At 41.6% G+C, this 19,216-nt stretch overlaps 2 protein-coding genes across 6 annotated transcripts in view; one reads left to right on the plus strand and one right to left on the minus strand.

Annotated features, from left to right (window-relative positions):
- Positions 1-10,510, plus strand: part of MANBA (mannosidase beta) — a 91,592-nt gene extending 81,082 nt beyond the window's left edge. For both annotated transcript variants that reach the window (XM_061585547.1, XM_061585548.1), the window contains 3 exons: positions 2,618-2,760; positions 6,244-6,498; positions 8,460-10,510. In XM_061585547.1, the coding sequence (XP_061441531.1) occupies positions 2,618-2,760; positions 6,244-6,498; positions 8,460-8,684 (623 nt within the window). In that variant the 3' untranslated portion in view covers positions 8,685-10,510. The remainder of the gene's footprint in view (positions 1-2,617; positions 2,761-6,243; positions 6,499-8,459) is intronic.
- Positions 10,506-19,216, minus strand: part of NFKB1 (nuclear factor kappa B subunit 1) — a 112,074-nt gene continuing 103,363 nt past the window's right edge. For all 4 annotated transcript variants that reach the window (XM_061585544.1, XM_061585542.1, XM_061585543.1 and 1 more), the window contains 5 exons: positions 18,579-18,703; positions 16,729-16,795; positions 14,354-14,526; positions 12,903-13,083; positions 10,506-11,160 (listed from right to left, as the gene is read on the minus strand). In XM_061585544.1, coding sequence (XP_061441528.1) covers positions 10,982-11,160; positions 12,903-13,083; positions 14,354-14,526; positions 16,729-16,795; positions 18,579-18,703 — 725 coding nt within the window. In that variant the 3' untranslated portion in view covers positions 10,506-10,981. The remainder of the gene's footprint in view (positions 11,161-12,902; positions 13,084-14,353; positions 14,527-16,728; positions 16,796-18,578; positions 18,704-19,216) is intronic.

A 19,216-nucleotide genomic window follows, 5' to 3' on the forward strand; every position in this document is an offset into this window, starting at 1 on the left:
ATGGAGAGGGGAATTGCTGTCTCACCTCTGCGCCTCCTGCAGCCTGCATAGTGTGAGGAGTTTCAGGTTATTATTGCTTCCAAGTTAGTCCACCCATATGGGATTGCAATAGCCACTGTGTGCAGGCAGTATCTTTTTGGAGAAGAAAAGCAAATTGCAACCAGCGTTTTCTGAGCTTCCATTCTGTGTTAATGTCACCTTGACATACCTGATTCAGATCACACATTTTACTTGGAAGAGATGACTCATTTTCACATCACACCTAGCACTTACAACATCCAGTGAGCTGAAACCAGCAGCTATTAGAGAGAATAATAGCTTCTGGATGCATGATTATGGTACAGACACAAGGAAATAATGCCTTTGTGATGTGGCATGATTAATTTAGCACCAGTCTCAGAGAAGAACGAGCTGCCTGCTCTGTTGGTGAGAAGAGCTTCAGGGAATACTTAAAAACTAGGGATCTTATCCCCTTTTATTTTCTGTCTTTATCCTGAATCACCATCCCTTATTCTTTATTTAGTTTAAGCATTTCTGCCCTACTCTTCAGCAGAAAAAGGCTGCTGTAAAGTTCAGAAATAAGACAGTCCCTGCCCTGTAAAAAGATACAGCTCAAAAGAAAAAGGGTTTGGGAGGGAGAAGGAAAACAAACAGATCTAATTTTTAGTTACAAAGTTTAGCAGGTAAAATTAATAGCTGTAAGCAAATTGGAAGGACTGCTACATCCTCTCCATCTAGTGGCCTCAACAGTGACAGTTGGTATCTGGAGGGAGGAGGCCTCTTATCTGGAGGTGTAGTCAGGCAGGATGGAGGGTGCCTGACTTGCTGCTTCCTCTCCCTTCTATGGCATCAGCCGTATCTTATTCTGCAATGCAGTCTCTTGAAATACAGCACTTTAATTGCTTGGATTCCAGTGATGCTGTCATCTGCTTTTGGGATGAATTGTCACATTTCTTGAGCGTGCATACATAACTTTGTATGCCTTATATCAGCCTTTCCCAACCTTTGGGTACCCAGTTCTTGTAGGAGTAAGAACATAAGAACATAAGAAGAGCCTGCTGGATCAGGCCAGTGGCCCATCTAGTCCAGCATCCTGTTCTCACAGTGGCCAACCAGGTGCCTGGGGGAAGCCCGCAAGCAGGACCCGAGTGCAAGAACACTCTCCCCTCCTGAGGCTTCCGGCAACTGGTTTTCAGAAGCATGTTGCCTCTGACTAGGGTGGCAGAGCACAGCCATCACAGCTAGTAGCCATTGATAGCCCTGTCCTCCATGAATTTGTCTAATCTTCTTTTAAAGCCATCCAAGCTGGTGGCCATTACTGCATCTTGTGGGAGCAAATTCCATAGTTTAACTATGCGCTGAGTAAAGAAGTACTTCCTTTTGTCTGTCCTGAATCTTCCAACATTCAGCTTCTTTGAATGTCCACGAGTTCTAGTATTATGAGAGAGGGAGAAGAACTTTTCTCTATCCACTTTCTCAATGCCATGCATAATTTTATACACTTCTATCATGTCTCCTCTGACCCGCCTTTTCTCTAAACTAAAAAGCCCCAAATGCTGCAACCTTTCCTCGTAAGGGAGTCGCTCCATCCCCTTGATCATTCTGGTTGCCCTCTTCTGAACCTTTTCCAACTCTAATATCCTTTTTGAGATGAGGCGACCAGAACTGTACACAGTATTCCAAATGCGGGCGCACCATAGATTTATACAACGGCATTATGATATCGGCTGTTTTATTTTCAATACCTTTCCTAATTATCGCTAGCATGGAATTTGCCTTTTTCACAGCTGCCGCACACTGGGTCGACATTTTCATCATGCTGTCCACTACAACCCCGAGGTCTCTCTCCTGGTCGGTCACCGCCAGTTCAGACCCCATGAGCGTATATGTGAAATTAAGATTTTTTGCTCCAATATGCATAATTTTACACTTGTTTATATTGAATTGCATTTGCCATTTTCCCCCCCATTCACTCAGTTTGGAGAGGTCTTTTTGGAGCTCTTCGCAATCCCTTTTTGTTTTAACAACCCTGAACAATTTAGTGTCGTCAGCAAACTTGGCCACTTTACTGCTCACTCCTAATTCTAGGTCATTAATGAACAAGTTGAAAAGTACAGGTCCCAATACCGATCCTTGAGGGACTCCACTTTCTACAGCCCTCCAGTACAATTCCCATAATTCCTGACCATTGGCCATGCTGGCTAGGGCTGATAGGAGTTGTAGTCCAACAACATTTGGGGACCCAAAGGTTGGGAAAGGCTGCCCTGTATAGCATGTTTCATCATATGCACCATGGAGCCCTGCAACAGCTGGTGACCTCTGCAAACTACAGCATGACAGCCTGAGAAAAATATTATATGTAAGATAAGGTGTATACAGATCGAGAGAGAATGCTTTGTTTTATATAAACCACTTAAAGGTCTTTGTGGATTAAGCAGTATATAAAACATGTAAAAATAAATAAATGTGAGAGCCATGTTCCTCAGGTAATTTATGAACGAACCTGCTTCTGACTATTGAAAAGAAAACAGGCCTCTTAACTGGAATGGTTGCACAGTAGGAGCAAGGTCATTTCAGGGTATGAGTAATATTTCTTCTTCTTTGGAAACCTTCTCAGAATATGGCGGCAAGTGGAAGATGCTCCATTATTTTGCCCAGCGTTTCTTTGCTCCTTTTTTGCCGGTGGCCCATGAGGCTGAAGACGTCCTCTACATATACGGTATCTCAGATCTTCACTCAGACTATGAGCTGACACTCAGAGTAAGTTCTGCTTTGCCTAATTATTGAAGTTGGATCTGGAAAGAATCCAGGAGGATGTTTTAAAACAAAACAAAAACACAACTTAGTTGATTAATGGAATTTGTTTTAATGCAGAGGTGGGTGGAAATCTTGTGGCCATCCAGATGTTGTTGGCTTCCAACTCCCATCAGCCCCCAGCCAGCATGGCCAATAGCCAGGTATATAGGGAGCTGTCTGGAGGGACCACAGGTTAACGACCTCCTGTTTTAATGGATTGGTTAAATTTGCATATAAAAATAGTTTTTAAGGGAAACAAATTCTATTTTTTGTTTGTTCAGAAGGCACAGGTGTATGTCACAGAAGCAGCCATCTTTAAAAAGACAGTATTTCATCTTTGAGAACGGAGGGGACAATGCTAACATGGTGTTTGCCATCTGCAGTTTTTATAAGTAGTTATATATTTTTGAAAATGCTTTGACGACACATTAGGACTGAGGTGGGAAACCTTTAGACCTCCAGATGTTGCTGACTACAGCTCCCATCAGCCCCAGCCAGTGTGGCTTATGGCCAGGGATGATGGGAGTTGTCGTTCAGCAACATCTGGAGGGCCAAGGGTTCCCAACGCCTGTATTAGGATTACCATTTCATTCATCTGACAGTATGATCCTGTGCATAATAGATTCCTCAGAAGTAAGTTGTACTGAGTGCAATGGGGCTTACTCCTAAGAAAGACTGCAAACGTTTGGAGCCTAATGGGTTTTTAAATAGATTAATCTAACTAGCTTCCATGCAAGTTTCCGTAACCCAGATTTGCTTGCAAATTTATCTTCTCCATATACATATTGTTGCACGCCACCCCAATCTCCGAGCGCTGAGAAATCTCCAGGAGTCCCTGCACTTACCCAGACTTTGGTTTCATTGGAAAGAAGATCAGCAGAGACTGTGATGTCTTCATTTATTTAATTTATTTATTATTATTATTTTTATATCCCGTCCTTCCTCTCAGCAGGAGCCCGGGGCGGCAAACAAAAGCACTAAAAACACTTTAAAACATCATAAAAATAGACTTTAAAATACATTAAAACAAAACATCTTTAAAAACATTTTTTAAAAAGCTTTCAAGAAATCTTAAAGAAAGGTTAAAAACATATTAAAAAGCAATTCCAACACAGGCACAGACTGGGATAAGGTCTCAACTTAAAAGGCTTGTTGAAAGAGGAAGGTCTTCAGTAGGCACAGAAAAGATAGCAGAGATTCCACACATTCCAACCTGAGCTTAAGATGGAGGAATTCAAAGCAGCAGCAGTCCAATGGATCTTGTTTTTCCATCAGGCTTACAGGAGGCATCCTAAAGTTGTGGTGCAGGGAACCAGCCTCTCTGTCTCTCTCCAGTTCCCAGCCTTTCCTCAGACTCAACTAAAAACACAAGCCTGTCTTTTGGTCTTGGGATGGGGAGGGGACTCTCCTGAAGTTTCAATAGCAATAGGATCTCCCTGGCCCATTCGCCAGTTAATCGGCACTTGATAGACCCATTAACCCACCTGGCCACTCTATTAGACTAACAAAGGAGACTTCTTTTTTTTTGAATCAGAGGCTAGAAGGAGACTCATAGAAATCATCTATCTCAATCTGCAAACCCATAACAATATATTCCTAATGATAGCAAATGGGTGGGTGAGCCATTTCCAAATCTATCAATTTGGAAAAGAATTAGTGTCACCCAAAAATAAGGGAGCAGTTCTCACATACCCTATCAAATGTTGAAAATCCAAGAGTAATTCAAGACAGTATCTGGAGAGGGAACTTCTTGAATCAAAATGAATGAAAAGACAGGGGGCCACTGTCTTTGTGGCTATCTTTTTTGGGGAGGGACACGCTCTGCCCAGTCTACCCTACTGTGCCCTATGCTAAAATCCTGAAATTCTCCATTCCCCCCACCCCCATGGGCAGCCCTCACTTCTAACCCAGAAGAGAAAAAATTGATATAAACAACCTGGAAGTCAAGCAGACTGTGGGAGCTGAGCAATGAAGTCTGTGGTTAAAGGCAGTTGTAGAAAGTCAAAAGTGCCCATTGAAGACAAGAGCAGTGGAGGGAAAAGAGCAGGAATTGACCTGCTTGAGGCCCTGACAGTTTTTAGTATTTGAAGGTGAGCATTAATGTTAGAGGTGAGCATGCGGTAAGGTTAAAAAAAGCCCCACCTCTCCTCCCCCTCCCTTCCAGCTATATAACAATAACACATTCAGATTTGGGGCCAGAAGCGGAGGAGGTTGGTCCAGTAGGGCAAACGTGGCCCTGCCCCACCAACCTTGGTCTGCCCCTCACCTGCCTGCCTTCTTGTTTTGTTATTAATTGAATTATGGGGCTGTTGATATAAACATACAGATAGTCTCATGAACTCTTAAGATAGCATCACATAGTAATACCAGAAAAGAGAGAACAAAATTATACCTATATATAAAACCACACGTGGGTTGTCCCAAAAATATAACCTGCTTTCCAAAAAAACCCCAACCCTTGCTTACGAGCCATGGGTCACTCCACCTGTCATTGCCTTCCACCCTCGTGTCAGCCCCAATAGGTACCAGCCACTATGCTGAACTCTTCAGCACTGAGGTGGAAGGTATCAGGAGCATGAAAAGGAAAAAAATGATGTCCTCTACAAGTGTCAAAGAGAACAACATTCAGGATGCTGGCTGAATAATTTGTGTTGAGGATTAGGAATACACTGCAACATTTAGTTGTATGTTGTGCGTGTGCATGTGCGAGAAACAGGAGTCCATTTGTTACCCCATTGATAGGTTGAGAGTTGATGGTGGCTGTTTTGGTTCTGTTTCAGAGGCTGCAATTTGACTACTGAAACTGTTTCTGAGAGAAAGGTCTTACAGTTGTGGGGGGGGGAGAAGAGCCCCCCCTTCCACTTTTTCTTTTTTTAAAAAACAAAACAGGGCTGTGGTTGCTGCCAGCACTATTCTTCCTTCCTCTGCAATCTGAGAAGGAAGAATCAGCAGCCAGAGCTCCGCTGCTGTAGCAAAGCCTCTGGCTTTAAACATTTAAAAACATAACAAGAAAGCCAGTGGGGTGTGTGTGTCAGAAGCCTCCTCTTCTGTCCTTTGAATCAGTTCATCCCCTTCCATTTCACAGTGGAGTTTTGGCTCAAATGGCCCCCACCTCGCTCCCATTCAGCTCTGTAGCAAAATGAAGTCCAGCCCTAGTACATACAAAGGAATAAATAAATGAAATACTCTCAGTTAAGAATTAACATTGTGTTTTGAGTTTTTAAAAAGTGAAGTGTAAATACTGAATTTTGCAAGTGAATAATGTAGCATTATTGCCTTAATAAAGAGGCATGTTTCTGCCAAAACAAAGTTCTTTTAAATCCAATTAATTTTAATATGAGACATGCAAACATGTGCTGAACTGAGTTGAATACCTGGGTTTTATAAATGGAAAGCAAGCATTAATAATCTGTTTGTACTGCCTTGATCTCTTAATGTGCCCTACAGGTCAGTCTGCATGATTGGAGTTTGATGGAGCCAGTGTGTACCTTGGCTGAAGAGGGTGTGGTCCTTAAGGGAGGAGCAGGTGCCCCCATCTACAAGGAGCCCATCAGTGAGCTTCTGAAAAGATGTGGAAATTGTACTAGACAAAGCTGTGTTGTCACCTTTTACCTTAAGGGTGAAGAACTCTCCAGTTCAAGCAATTACTTCTTTCTGTCCTCACTGAAGGATGCAGTTGGACTAAAGAATCCACAGCTTCTTGTAAGCAACAAAATTGCTCTCATTTGTTTGAGTAATATTTTTGTTTCTTGGCACATAGGCAGCCATTTATAGAACCACGAAGTTGGAGTAACTGCAATGAGCTGTCTTGCTCCTGAGAAATACTCAAAACTGTGTATGACATTTGATACCATGCACAGAATTCAGTTACCTAAGGATCCGTGTTTCTATTTTTAAAAAAGCAACCCCCCAAATTTCTTATCCCTTTGAAAGTAAGGTTGTCATCTCAGAAGCCATATGCAAAATTGTCCGATTTTCATAATTTGTAGATACAGAACTGAACTTTTCTTGGTGTAGAATATTGGATTTTTAATCCAAAGTACATCTATACCCTGCAAGTCATTATTCAGGCTTTTCTTACTAACCTCTCAAGGAAAGGATTTCATAGCCTCTTATTTTATTGCTAAATTGTAATAGTTAAGAGATTTCCCATTGTGTTTAATGCGAAACTACAAGTGTAAGAAACCTGAAAGAAGATCCCACACTGCATGGATCATATTCATCCTTCCTTTATGTGAATTGTGTCACCTGTGACAGCTGCATTGTTTTCGTGATTTCATGTTGATCAGTGCTGATAGTGAATAGGTGCTGATATAGCTGGCAAGGATACATGTGTATTAAAGCAGTGTATCAGGGCCCAGCTGTTCAGGGGGAAACTCAGTCACAGAGCAGATCTTTTTGCATGCGACAAGGTCCCAAATTCAATCCCTTATATATCCTGGTAGAGCTGCAACTGACAACTTTTTAAAATCCTGAAGAGCCACTGCCAGGCAATACTGAGTCACACGGTTCAATGGTCTGACCTGGTATAGACCAGTTTCCTTTGTCCTATTGGGTCATAACTCTGTGGTAGACCATATGCATCATTCTGTTTATTTATTTATTCCAGTTCTATCCCACCTTTCCTCCGAGGAGCATACGTGGTTCTCTTCTCTCTCCATTTTATCCTCACAACAAACCTGTGAGGTAGATTAGGCTAAGAGATGGTGACTGGCCCAAGGTCACCCATGGAATCAGGTTCAGAACCTGGTCTCTCCAGTTAAGAGAATCTCAGCTAGCAAGACTGGGGAAGTTACCTCTCTTGGAGCCTTGAAGAATGTTGAAAGTACTAGGGTAGTACTGAGCTGGACTAAGGTTATATCGACTTATAGCAGTGGTCATCAACCTTTTTTGGTCCAATTTTGAGAAGGTGCCATGGGTGCCAGTCACAATGGCTCCACTGGGCGTGTGACATAACACAATCAGCCATACCTGAAAGAGCAGAAAAAGTGACCAGACCACAACATGGTGCAGGCATGCCCACCAGTGGGAAAAGACACCTAACACCAGCCACTGTGGTTGCTTGCTCGCACCTAGAAGCTCTTTTCAGGATGGGAGAGGGGGTGGGTGCCCAATTCTGGAATCCAATGAAATGTGGGCATGTTGAAGGGTGTGTATTCAATGTATGAGAGCCCAAATCAGTGCAAATAGGAACTGGGCAGGAAGAGCAAACAGTGTCTCATACATTGTGGACTTTTGAGGGCATGTTTACTAAGACACCTTTCATGGGTGCCATAGGAGGTACTGATGTCATGTTGTCAACCCCTGATCTACACAACAGACTTAACTGGTTCAGTTCTTTCTGCATGAATTAGTTCTTGAGAAGGGTGAAAGTAAAAAGATCCCTTAGAATTTTCACCATGTCCTGGGCCATCACCTCCTGGAGGGGCAACCATAGTAGTAAAACTGGTAAAAAAATAAAGTTTTAAAATGTGGATCAGGCCTTAGTAATAGGCAGCTCTTTATATCTTTATGCCATTATTTCCTTTTCTGCAGGCAAGCTTGTTGTGAAGATGAATAAATTATTAAAGCACATTGCATAGTAAAAATTCCGTAGCTGTTATAAACAAACTGCAAGAATAATAATGGAACCACATCTCAAAATCTTTTTCCCTTCCTTTCAGGCTTCTGTTTCCCAAGAAAGAGATCAGTTTCAGATTATCCTGGAAACAACGGCCATCGCTCCTTTTGTGTGGTTGGATGCTGGGAATGTCCCAGGGAGATTCAGCGACAATGGTTTTCTTCTAACGGAGAAGCGAAAAGTCCTGTTGTTTTACCCTTGGGAGACCACTAGTGTGAAGGAACTGGAAAAATCACTCAGCTTAACATCACTAACAGACATTTCCTGAGGAAAACCCTGAAGGAAGACAAAACTTAATGGAAACAGGATTGCAACTCTGCAGCAAGAGATGCACAAAGTGGGGCCGTTAAATATAATTCTTGTGCCAGCTTCTTGCACACTTGGGACTCTCTTGTTCAACAGACTGAGCCCAAGGGCAGCTCAGCACATCTACAGACTGAGGCTATTTAAAAACAAAAAAAGGAAAAACAAAAGAAAGGTCAGATGAGCACATATGCTAAGAGAGCGTCATGAGAATAGGAATATGGCAGTCAAAGAATAATTGATGCTTTGAGTAAATTCCATTCCTCTATATTCCAGAATCAGGGCTTGTGTTTCAGATGGAAAGGTGTGCTGCTTCAGAAATAGACTAAGGAGTCACACCCAAGCAAGGCTCAAATTACAGGGGAAGTGTGCGGTGGTGATGGTGGTCCTACCTTTTGTGCAAGTCCTAGCTGCTGGGGCTAGTCAAGGTGGGACTTGTTGATTTCACTAAGAGGCTCACTGTCTCTCCCCCCCCCCCCCCCCAGAGCAGGTCCCCAAGGCAAGCTGAAAGTTCGCAACATGGAGAGGTGGTACCCAGCTCACAGTTTAAGGTAGTAATGATGCCTGGAACAAAAATCCAGGCAGCACTGCTGCCTTGGACCTGTTCTGTGTGCTGCTTCGTTGTTGTTATGTGCCTTCAAGTAGACCACGACTTATGGCGATCCTATAAATCAGCAACCTCCAATAGCATGTGTGCTGCTAAAGATGCCAAAGAGAGAGAGAGAGAGAGAGGGATGAGGCTGTGGGCCTAAAACAGAGTGTTTTTCCTTTACTACTGAGTATTCTTGGCCAGCAGGTACTCATTGGAAGAAAGCCTTTGAAGTCCGTGACTATAATTTTCTGGTCAGTTTGAACTGTGGCACTTCGCAGCTAAGCACCAATTAAAAGGAAGGGAAGTGGGGGGAGCGTCAGGAGAGGATGCCTTCTCAAACTGGTCCACTTAGATGGTTCCCGGAGGAGGAGGAGCTATGAGAGTCTGCAGCAAAAACAACCAAGTATTGTGCCATCTTAAACAGGCTAATCCACAAAAGCAATACCTTCATCATCAATTACTGCTACTCTGAAGGGTCCCTTTATATATTTAAACTTTAATTGTATCATCACAGGCTGTACTTTTGTATTCCATTGCCATTTAACTCCAACTTTTATGTTCCCTGTCCCCTTCATACCCATAGACCTGAAGCCTAAGGATCACACGTCCTGCATCTGATGTGATTATGAATGCTCATGTTGTAACAAAATTTGTTATTTAAGGGTGCCACAAGACTCTGTTGTTTTTAGTCCACTTAGGCTCTTTCTTTTCAATATTGTTTTTTAAGCACCTCTGCCAATTTACGTGCTAGTCAAAAACAGTATACCAAAGTATCCAGCTCACACCAGTCTGACTCTCCATTGAAAAAAGGTATCAATATTTTCTCATACTTCAAAAGGATTGCTTGTATTTGTACTGTCATCAGCACATATAATTGCCTCTATCTGTGTTCTGACTTTCTTTACCTCTTAAGGAGTTCAGGAGGTAGCCCAGCCTTCTTGTAATCCTAAAGAAGCTACTGCAAACATTTTGCAAGACTGTAGGCCTTACTCAGGTACCCTTAAGAAAAGAAAAATACCTCATTACCCTATTGATGCATTACTGTTCTAGGTTATGAGAGCTATCTCATCAAACTAATGGGAGGAAGTTGCCACCAGCAACTTTGTTGCATCTCATGTGTGGGTCAGCACATAAATACTGAAAATGATATGAATTTTGCTTTTTATTATAAAAGTAAAATAAAAAACAAGCATTTAAAAAGCACATTTTTTCCTTGAGTAATTCATCTAAACAAAAATATTTACATTAGAAAGATGGTAAAACAGCATGGGTAAACACCATTTGAAGCTTGAATGATTTTATAGACACCAGATGAAACTTTAAATACTTACTGAAATATACATTATAATTTTTGACATAAGTATCTTGATCACCGTTTATGGCTGAGTTTTGTGCTTCACAGTTTTGGACCACAGTCAATGTCTCTTATGTAACTTTTATTAAACATCAAAGAGTAGTCGATTCCTTTTATAGGTGAAGATGTTAGGAAAAAAGAAAATTCACTCAGTCCTCATGTTCCTGTCCTGAGCTTCCCACTTTACCGGGATCTGATACCTGTGTGTTGAAGGGTCCTGTCTATGTACATTTCAAAGAGCTTTTTCTTCTAGTGCATTTGGATAATTAGCAACTCCCTTTCACTGCAGAATGCTTTATACAACTATTCCACACCTCTAAGTGGCTTCAATTTTGCCTTGTAGCGAGTTGTCCTGTCCATAGCCTGTAGCCAGTTTCTTAAATGTTACTGGTGACTTGCTGGTGAAAGACTCCGAATATGTAAAGCTGAGTTTGCGGAGGGAAATCTCTACACCACTGTCACAAATACTTTCAGCATCTTGGAATTTGACATCACCTGGCAGAGGGAAAAAGGAATCTGTTGCATAATTCATAGGGTTTTTAACAAAATGCTAATATGACAGCAATTTGCAAAACAGTACAATATATCCAGTTCAACAAGTAAAATGAAAGCAATATAAAGGCCCCTTTGCTGCTTCCTGCCCCTATCAGTACTCCCACCTGAAGTCAATATTTTTTGTAGTTACTGACAGGTGCAGAAGAGACAATCCAGGGCAGGAGCTTTACCAATCTGCTACCTTCCAGGCTTTTGCAGAGACTTCACAGCCCAGCAGCAGCAGAGAATATGCTTTGTATATGAAAGGTGTCTGGCTGAAACCCTGGCATTTCCAATTAAAGGAGCTTTGTTGGCAAAACTGGGAAAGGCATCTGCCTAATGGGCAATCCAGAAAAGATTGGGCTAGTAGGACAAATGGTATGATACTATTCTTTTATAAGGCAACTTCACACATTTATGCTACACTTTTCCTCCCCTCCTTTCCACAGGGTCTGTAAACACCAAGGCTACTCAGCTGCAAGGACAACGGGAGAGTCAATGCCCTCTGTTTTCTGTGTCTCTGTGTGTTTTTAAAATATAATATTGGAATTACTGTGATCTAGCAGTGAATACAATCTCCTAAATGGCAGAACATCGAATAGAGGAGCAACTCAATAAATCTGAACCCATCATCTTCAGGAATGTTAAATATGCCTTAACTGTTGCTTTGCGGCTTCTTTTAAATGCACTAGCACCAGCCCCAAAGTAACAGCAAAATCTTCAACATGTTTGTTCAGAAGCAAGCCTCCCTGATTTCAACTGGGCCTTCTACCAAATAAGTGTGTATTCAGGACTGCACTCTAATTAAAAAAAAATCTTCTACAGATTACTTAATAAGCTATTAGAGTGGTTTAAACAAAGCTATTTTTAAAATTTTATATCTTTTCCTCCCAGGTGCCCAAAGCAGCATATACAGGAGTAACCAGAATCCCATCAAGCCACTAACCCAACAGACCTGTTTAGCTTCAATAATGTAGTTGCACTCTGTGCCTTCAGTCTAATTCATCATACTCTACTTCTAAAGCCTTTAAATGCAAAGGACTGAAATAGGGATAGACAGATCAGTCCATTCCTGGTCCGTGTCAGTTTTGCATGTTTTCATTCTTACATCTATTCTGTCCTGTTTCCATGTTAATCTGTGGTTTATTTTCTTTTTTGAATAATATGCACCAATATTCATATTTAAATAAGTATTTTATCATGAATTATGTATTTAAATATGTATTTGATCTCAGTGTACACAATTCAAAAACAGGACTTGATCCTTTCTTTGAGCTGACCACTGCATTGCAAAATTTGGAGAAGTGTGAAACATAAAAGGATAATTATGATCCATTCTGCACATTAGTCTAAGAAGCATGGACCAGGTCAGTTTGCAGGAATTTAAAGTCACAGGAATTTAATTCCTCCAGGATCCCTGTGCTGAATGCTCCCAAGGACTATCACTTCAGGCCTTGAGAGCAAAATGTCCTAATTCGGGTTGTAGGCTAGTGCTACAATTGTATGGATATTTGCATCCTGACCTTTTCCCTAAGCTAATGAGATGGTGGCTTTCCCAACCGGTGGGCTCAGCAGCTGAGAAAGGATTTGAATCTGGGTCTGTCACCTCATCACTCTGCCTTTATCACACCACTGCCACAGCAAACAAACCCATCTGCAAAATGTTTTGTTGTAGATGCATGGATTGGCATTGCATAGTTTACCTGTTTGTGCTTTCATGGGAGAGGAAGGTGATTCACATAATGGAGGCTTGACATCTCTTTCCTTCTCCATGCTGGACTGGCTTGATGAGATGGATAGTGCTTTTTTAATTATTTCAGCGGCCTCTGGATAATCCATTTCAATCAAGGCATCAACCAGCTCACTTACTGTACCACCAGAAACCTATGCAGAATGGAAAATAAAGGTAAAGACACCAAGGCATTCTTCCCAATAATGCTTTCTTCCCAATAAAAGAAAAGGACATTAGCTTTTTATACAAGCAGTTCATTCTCCAGACACCTGGTGGCAGGTAGCTTCACAGTTACCTTTGGATTTATCTTCTCAAAGAGCAGGAATATCAGTACCTATTTAACTCAAGGTGAGTCTCTATAACTAAAAAGCAAATATTATTATTGTAAATAGATTTCTTACTTGCCCTTCACCATAAGGTCCCAGGGAGGGTTACAACAAAGACAATATTAAAATCAGTACACAATTTACAGTCAAGTCAGGTTTCAAAAGCCAGGTGCATCTTCAGCATATGACAATAGCTATACAATGAAAGTGGTAGATGCACCTTTATGGGGAGAATTCCACAGCTTAAGGGCTGCCACAGAGAATGATAACTCCTGGGCTGCCCCCCAAAAAACTTTTGAGGGCAGTGGAACTACCAAGAGGGCTTTCTCTGCCAATCAACACCCAAGAGAGTCTATACGGAAGGAGGCATTCTTTCAGGTATTTGGGACCTTAAAGTTGAATTGAGCCTGGAAATGGACATGAGATATCTCCACAGTTCTTATTATGATTTGTATAATTATCAGCTGAGATATCCCTATTATTTCCCCATATTTATTCCTATAAACAAGCATTCACTTGGTGGAAGAAAAGACAGGTACATTGGAAGAGGGTGGAGAGCACTGTTTACTTTTCAAACAGAAGAAATCTATTTTTGTATCTTGTTAACCATATGTAGAGCACAACTATAAGGACAACAGAGCTTTACAGAACTCTGAGGGATCTCTCACTTTATGGTGAGTTTTCTAAATAAATTATTATAGAAGCCTCAAATTGGTAGGATCATTCATATATCCTCTTGCAAAGGGGTGTCCTCAGCATCAAACTGTTGGAAATGTTCAATAGGGTCTAAAGCTCTCAGTGGCTCCAATCCAAGCACAATGTGCATACTGATACACGCAAAGAACATATGCATGTGCAGGTCTCTCATTAAGTTCAGTGCAATGACTGGCTCAGCATGTGCAAAGGATGCAGGATACATAGGCTGTCCCTGTACTAAACTGAACAGCAAAGCCCTTGTTGGAATGGGCTCCTTCATGGGCCTCTGTGACACAAGGAATTATTGAGGGATCTTACTTGACAGGACAGATGCTTATAAACATGGTATCAGGCTAGATGGACCGTTGGCCTGACCTAGTATGGGAGTTATCAGAGTTACCTCATAATTATCCAGTAGGGTTTTTGATGGAGAGGGACTCAACCGGAAGGCATTGTTTAGTATCCCTAGGCCAAGCTTTTGTGCCAACATGGACCAGTTTTTGTTCAGATCAGGCACTTCAAGTAACTTGTAAAGCTGTAATTTAACATCCTCATTCAGCTCTTTCATGTTTCCTGGAAAAAGGGGGGTGGGAGAGAAACCATTATGTGAATTTATTTGCCACAAGTTATATATTCTTTAAATCTCACTTCTCAAGTGGAAGCAAACACTTCGTTTAAATAGAACAACATGTAAAATTCACTATTGACTAGAGCCATAGGGTTAGAAATGAGCATGCAACTCAGTCATCCCAAAGTCCCCAGTGCAAAATTTGGATGCCAGCTGTGAAGCTTTTCTTCTTCCAGGCATGCGATGTTGGTCTATTTCTGTTTGAACTAAACATAGCAATGAAATCCCACTGACCTCCCTGTGGGTAGAGCGAGGTCATATTGTGATCAAAAAACCATTCTTGTTAAGAGAGAAAGAAATCACAAGTGTAAACCTTCAAAAGGACAATGTTTTTGAGAGTTTGAAATTGTGTTAAATTCACCTTCTGTTCACAGCCCTCTAGTGTGATTTAACCATTATGTAGCCTAGATATGGTAAGTAAATTAATTTGCCCAGGTTGCTGTCAAGTAGCTCTCCCTGCTGCCAGGGCCTGGGTGGGACAAAAGCTAAGGAGTTGGGTTTGGATGTGCTAAAACTCTTAGCTGCTGAAATGAAACAACATTTTGCATCAGGAAAGGGGCTACAGAAATGCTTTCATCATAAGAACTGTATAGCACGACTGATTAGGGTTGTCATGTGATGAAAGAAATCTTAGGCTGAAGTCCTAAATATTCTTAGTAAAATATACTTCCAAGTAAACATGCACAGAATTGCACTGTTGATTAATTATATGAGTTGCAGTAGATCAGTAAGCTTGCAAGGGGATAAAAAAAGTTCTGAAGCAGAAAGAATACATTGTTTTTAAATGATGTGGATCTACTTTTTAATATTTGTATTATTAATACATTTTTTTAAAAAAACTGCTGCCTGACTGGGAGCACATTTTTAGTTTATTAAAATAGATTAATTCAATTAATGAAGCATTGCAGTTTTACTATCAATTATATGATATTTTACAGGGTGACATCAAAAGAGAAATCTCTCTGCCTTGATGAGCTTACAGACTAAATTTTTACAAAGAGGCCAAATATCACGAGTAAGAGAGTATACGTATGAACAAATACTGTACAACTGCATATACTTACCATGCAATCACACAATGTGAGATTTTGGATTTGACAAATGTTGGGCTTTCCCAGCTGAGCCAGCCTAAGGCTGCTATCCAATACAAATTTACACTTGCTCCATTGGGTTCAATGGGACTTACTCCCAGGTAAGTGTGTATTATTGGATTGAAGCCTAAGTCCATTACCCCATCTGAGCTGGAGATATGCCAGGTAACTCCTTTACTCTGGCTCAGCTGGTAGAACTTAAGCTGGTGTTAGTCCTCAAAAAGGGATGTTCTGGGGCAGGACAGGGCAAGGAGAGACTTACAACTATTCCAAACAGTTTTCAGCTCAATCATGTGAACTAGCAACTTGGTGGAACTTAGCCCACAAAAAAGTGGTGTGAATCAAATTCCTCCTGAGCAGAGTTTGGAGCAGAGGTAACTTAAACTGGAATAAATTATGCTGGCTTCCCATAGTTTGGATTGCTCTGTTAGTCTTTGTTTTAATTGGGACACAGAAGCTAGGTTAACAGTGCAAAACAATATATGTCCTGATGAGGTCAATGGGGCTTGCTCCTAGGTAAGTGTGTATAGGATTGCAGACAAAGGCTCCACAGGAAATGGTATTTAGAAGCATTTGATGGAGAGAATGGTGGTATCAATGGGGCTATTCTGGGAGAGTTCCAGGGAGAAAGGACAGAGTTGTTTAAGAAACCTTGGTGTGGATGATGGCAGAAAGCACCGTCTCCTAAATCAGCCTGTGGAACTCAGATCTCACACATGCCTTTAGTGGAGAGTAACTACCCTACAGCAAACCTCCAAAATAATACCAAGCAAATTAGCTAAGCTGGAGAAGAAAGCAAATCATAGCCATTTTCCCCCTACTTAAACATGCCCGACCTAGTCTGATCTCGAAAGCTAAGCAGGGTCAGACCTGGTTAGTACTTGGATGGGGAGATGGCCTGGGAATACTAGGTGCCATAGGCTTAGAGGAAGGCAATGGTAAACAACCTCTGAATACCTCTTACTGTGAAAACCCTATGGATATAGCCAAAAGATTCATAGGGTCGCCATAAGTCGTAATTGACTTGAAGGCATATAACAACAAACAGACCCTTACCTCGTATCAATAGATCTTCGGAAGCTACCTTTGACTGGGAAGGTTTACCATTCAAGATGTCATACACCTGTTGGGAAGAAGAGTTAGCTAATTAGTGCAAACATAAAGGGAAACCATCCAGCTGCATCTTGTACATTTAGGTTTCAATTCAAGTCTGGCATTTATATTCTTCAGTTACTCAGGTTGAACATAGTGCTTATACTGTACATAGTTTAGGGCTACAGAGGGATTAGGTGAGCCTTAGGCACTCACATATCCCCTAGCACAACTGCAAAGGGGAAATAGGAAGTGACTACTTCTAAAGTAACCAGTTTTTGTCATTAATATCCAATAAGGACAAATGGTGGCCTAAGCCAACCATGGTTTATTGAAACAAGCCAGGATCAAACCATGTTTTCTGTTCTTGGTTTGTTTACTAACCATAGTTTAAATTAATCACATTTTGTCCTTATTGGTCATAAATTGTTTTAAACTAGTTTAAAAGCAGGTTGACACTTCCAATTTATTCTTCACAGCTGTGCTGAAGGGGGAGGGGAGAACTCCAACCCGCAACTCACCTAAACTCACTACTGTAGTGCTAAACAATGACTTATGTTCCTTCTGAACTGGGTCAATATTTTCCTTACAGAGCAATTAATTTAGGCTCCAATCCACTACACACTTACCTGGGAGTAAGTCCCATTGAACCCAATGGCACTTACTTCTGAGTAGACATGTAGTGGACTGCAGCCTTAGTGCATGATGTACCATCTTTACCTGGAGACTATACAAAATGTTCAAATTCCGCCAGGGAAACAGAATGTGTTTTAAGTTGACCCTATTTGCAATATCTAGGAGAAAAAAAAAATCCATGAGTGTTCTTCAAACAGAGCAGTAGCCAGCAAAGATAATATAGTCTGAACTTCAGTTCTACTCCTATCTGCCTTCAAAGGTCTGAAAAGGTTCTAGTAACACACTCAGTACAATAAAAAGAGAAAGACTACTCAATGTAGTGATGATGTACCATTTTTAGTTGGAGATTGTACAAAGTATTCAAAAGCTGATCATATAGGCATGATCTGCTGGGCATACTTAGGCAGTTGGCAGGGACTACTACTAATGCCTGTCCTGGCTCTTAAAAAAAACACCACCAGTGCTCCAAGTAGTCAGTGCTGGGCAGATGGGTCTAGTCACCATTTGAATTTCTCATAATGTCCTGGAACAATGCTACATTGGAGACATTGCAGGAAACTAAAATGGCTAAATCTCACCCCTCCAGTTGCTTAGAATGCTGCCGCTACTCTCAAATAAGTCTGTCAGGACCTATGATAGGAAGATGCCTTAAACTGAGTCAGGACATTGGTCCATTTAATTCAGTATGCTCTACAGTGACTGGAAGAGGTTCTCCAGGGTTTTAGACAGGAGCCTTTCTGAGCCCTGCTTGGGCATGCCAGGGACTAAATCTGGAACCTTCTGCATGCAAAGTAGATACTCAACTACTCAGCTATAGACCTTAAGAAAGGCAGAGGAGCCCTCACCAATGGCATTTTCCCCATGGACCCCTCAATCCTGGAGCTGGTTGTGGTTATGGGGATACTGCTCAGGCATATTTCAAAGAAAAAATAATTCTACACAAATGTATAAGTAGCAGTTATTGATGCAACAAACTAAACTGTTGCATCTGTGATTTCCACACCAAACCCCAAAAGACATTCTGGGTATTCTTCGGGTTTTTAACAGTAGAGGTTAGTTCTCCCCACCCCACTCCCTTTCACACATTGCCATACAGAAAAGTCTGGTCCCTATTCTCAAATCAGTCCTAAAATGAACGTTGTACTAGCTCTTGAAATGCCATGATCCTGAGCACTTGCCTCCCAGCTGGTTGCCATGTCCAAAGGTGTTGTTCCAGGTACAATCCCTTCATCATCACTATCTTTGTCTTTCACATTTTCTAGTTCAAACAATGGTTCAAAGTTCTCAATGTGGGGATCTGCACCTGTACAGTTAAACAATGCACAATGATGAAAGATCATAAAACATCTCATAAAGTCTTCAGTTCAGTAGACCATTCTAGTGTAATACCCAGTCAAGTAAATCCCCAAAAGGAATACAGGTATTGTCAGCGTGCAAGGCAGGCCCTACCATTAAGCAATATGAAGTAAACACCTCAGGCAGCTGATACTGGGGACAGCAGCAGCAATCGCTGGTTTTTCCTCCTAATCCCCTCTGTCATTTCCCTCTGTGGCCACACCAGTAAGATTCAGGTACCCACCCAGTTGTCTCCTGTATGTGGAATGTGAAAGGGGTGCTACCGTCTCCTTCACCTCAGGCAGCAAAATGGCTTGGGCCAGCCCTGCCAATGTTTTATGCTGATTTCCACCAGAGGCTTGTTGGAAGGGAAGCAGCAGCTGGGACCACTCAGCAGGGGAGATGAACTTTTTGTCCAGCCCTGCCTGAATACGGCTGCTCCCCTGAAGTCCTGCCTCCCTGTCTGATAACGTCGGCCTTT

This window comes from Rhineura floridana, chromosome 9 (assembly GCF_030035675.1).
Source record: "Rhineura floridana isolate rRhiFlo1 chromosome 9, rRhiFlo1.hap2, whole genome shotgun sequence".
Classification (NCBI taxonomy): Eukaryota; Metazoa; Chordata; class Lepidosauria; order Squamata; family Rhineuridae; genus Rhineura; species Rhineura floridana.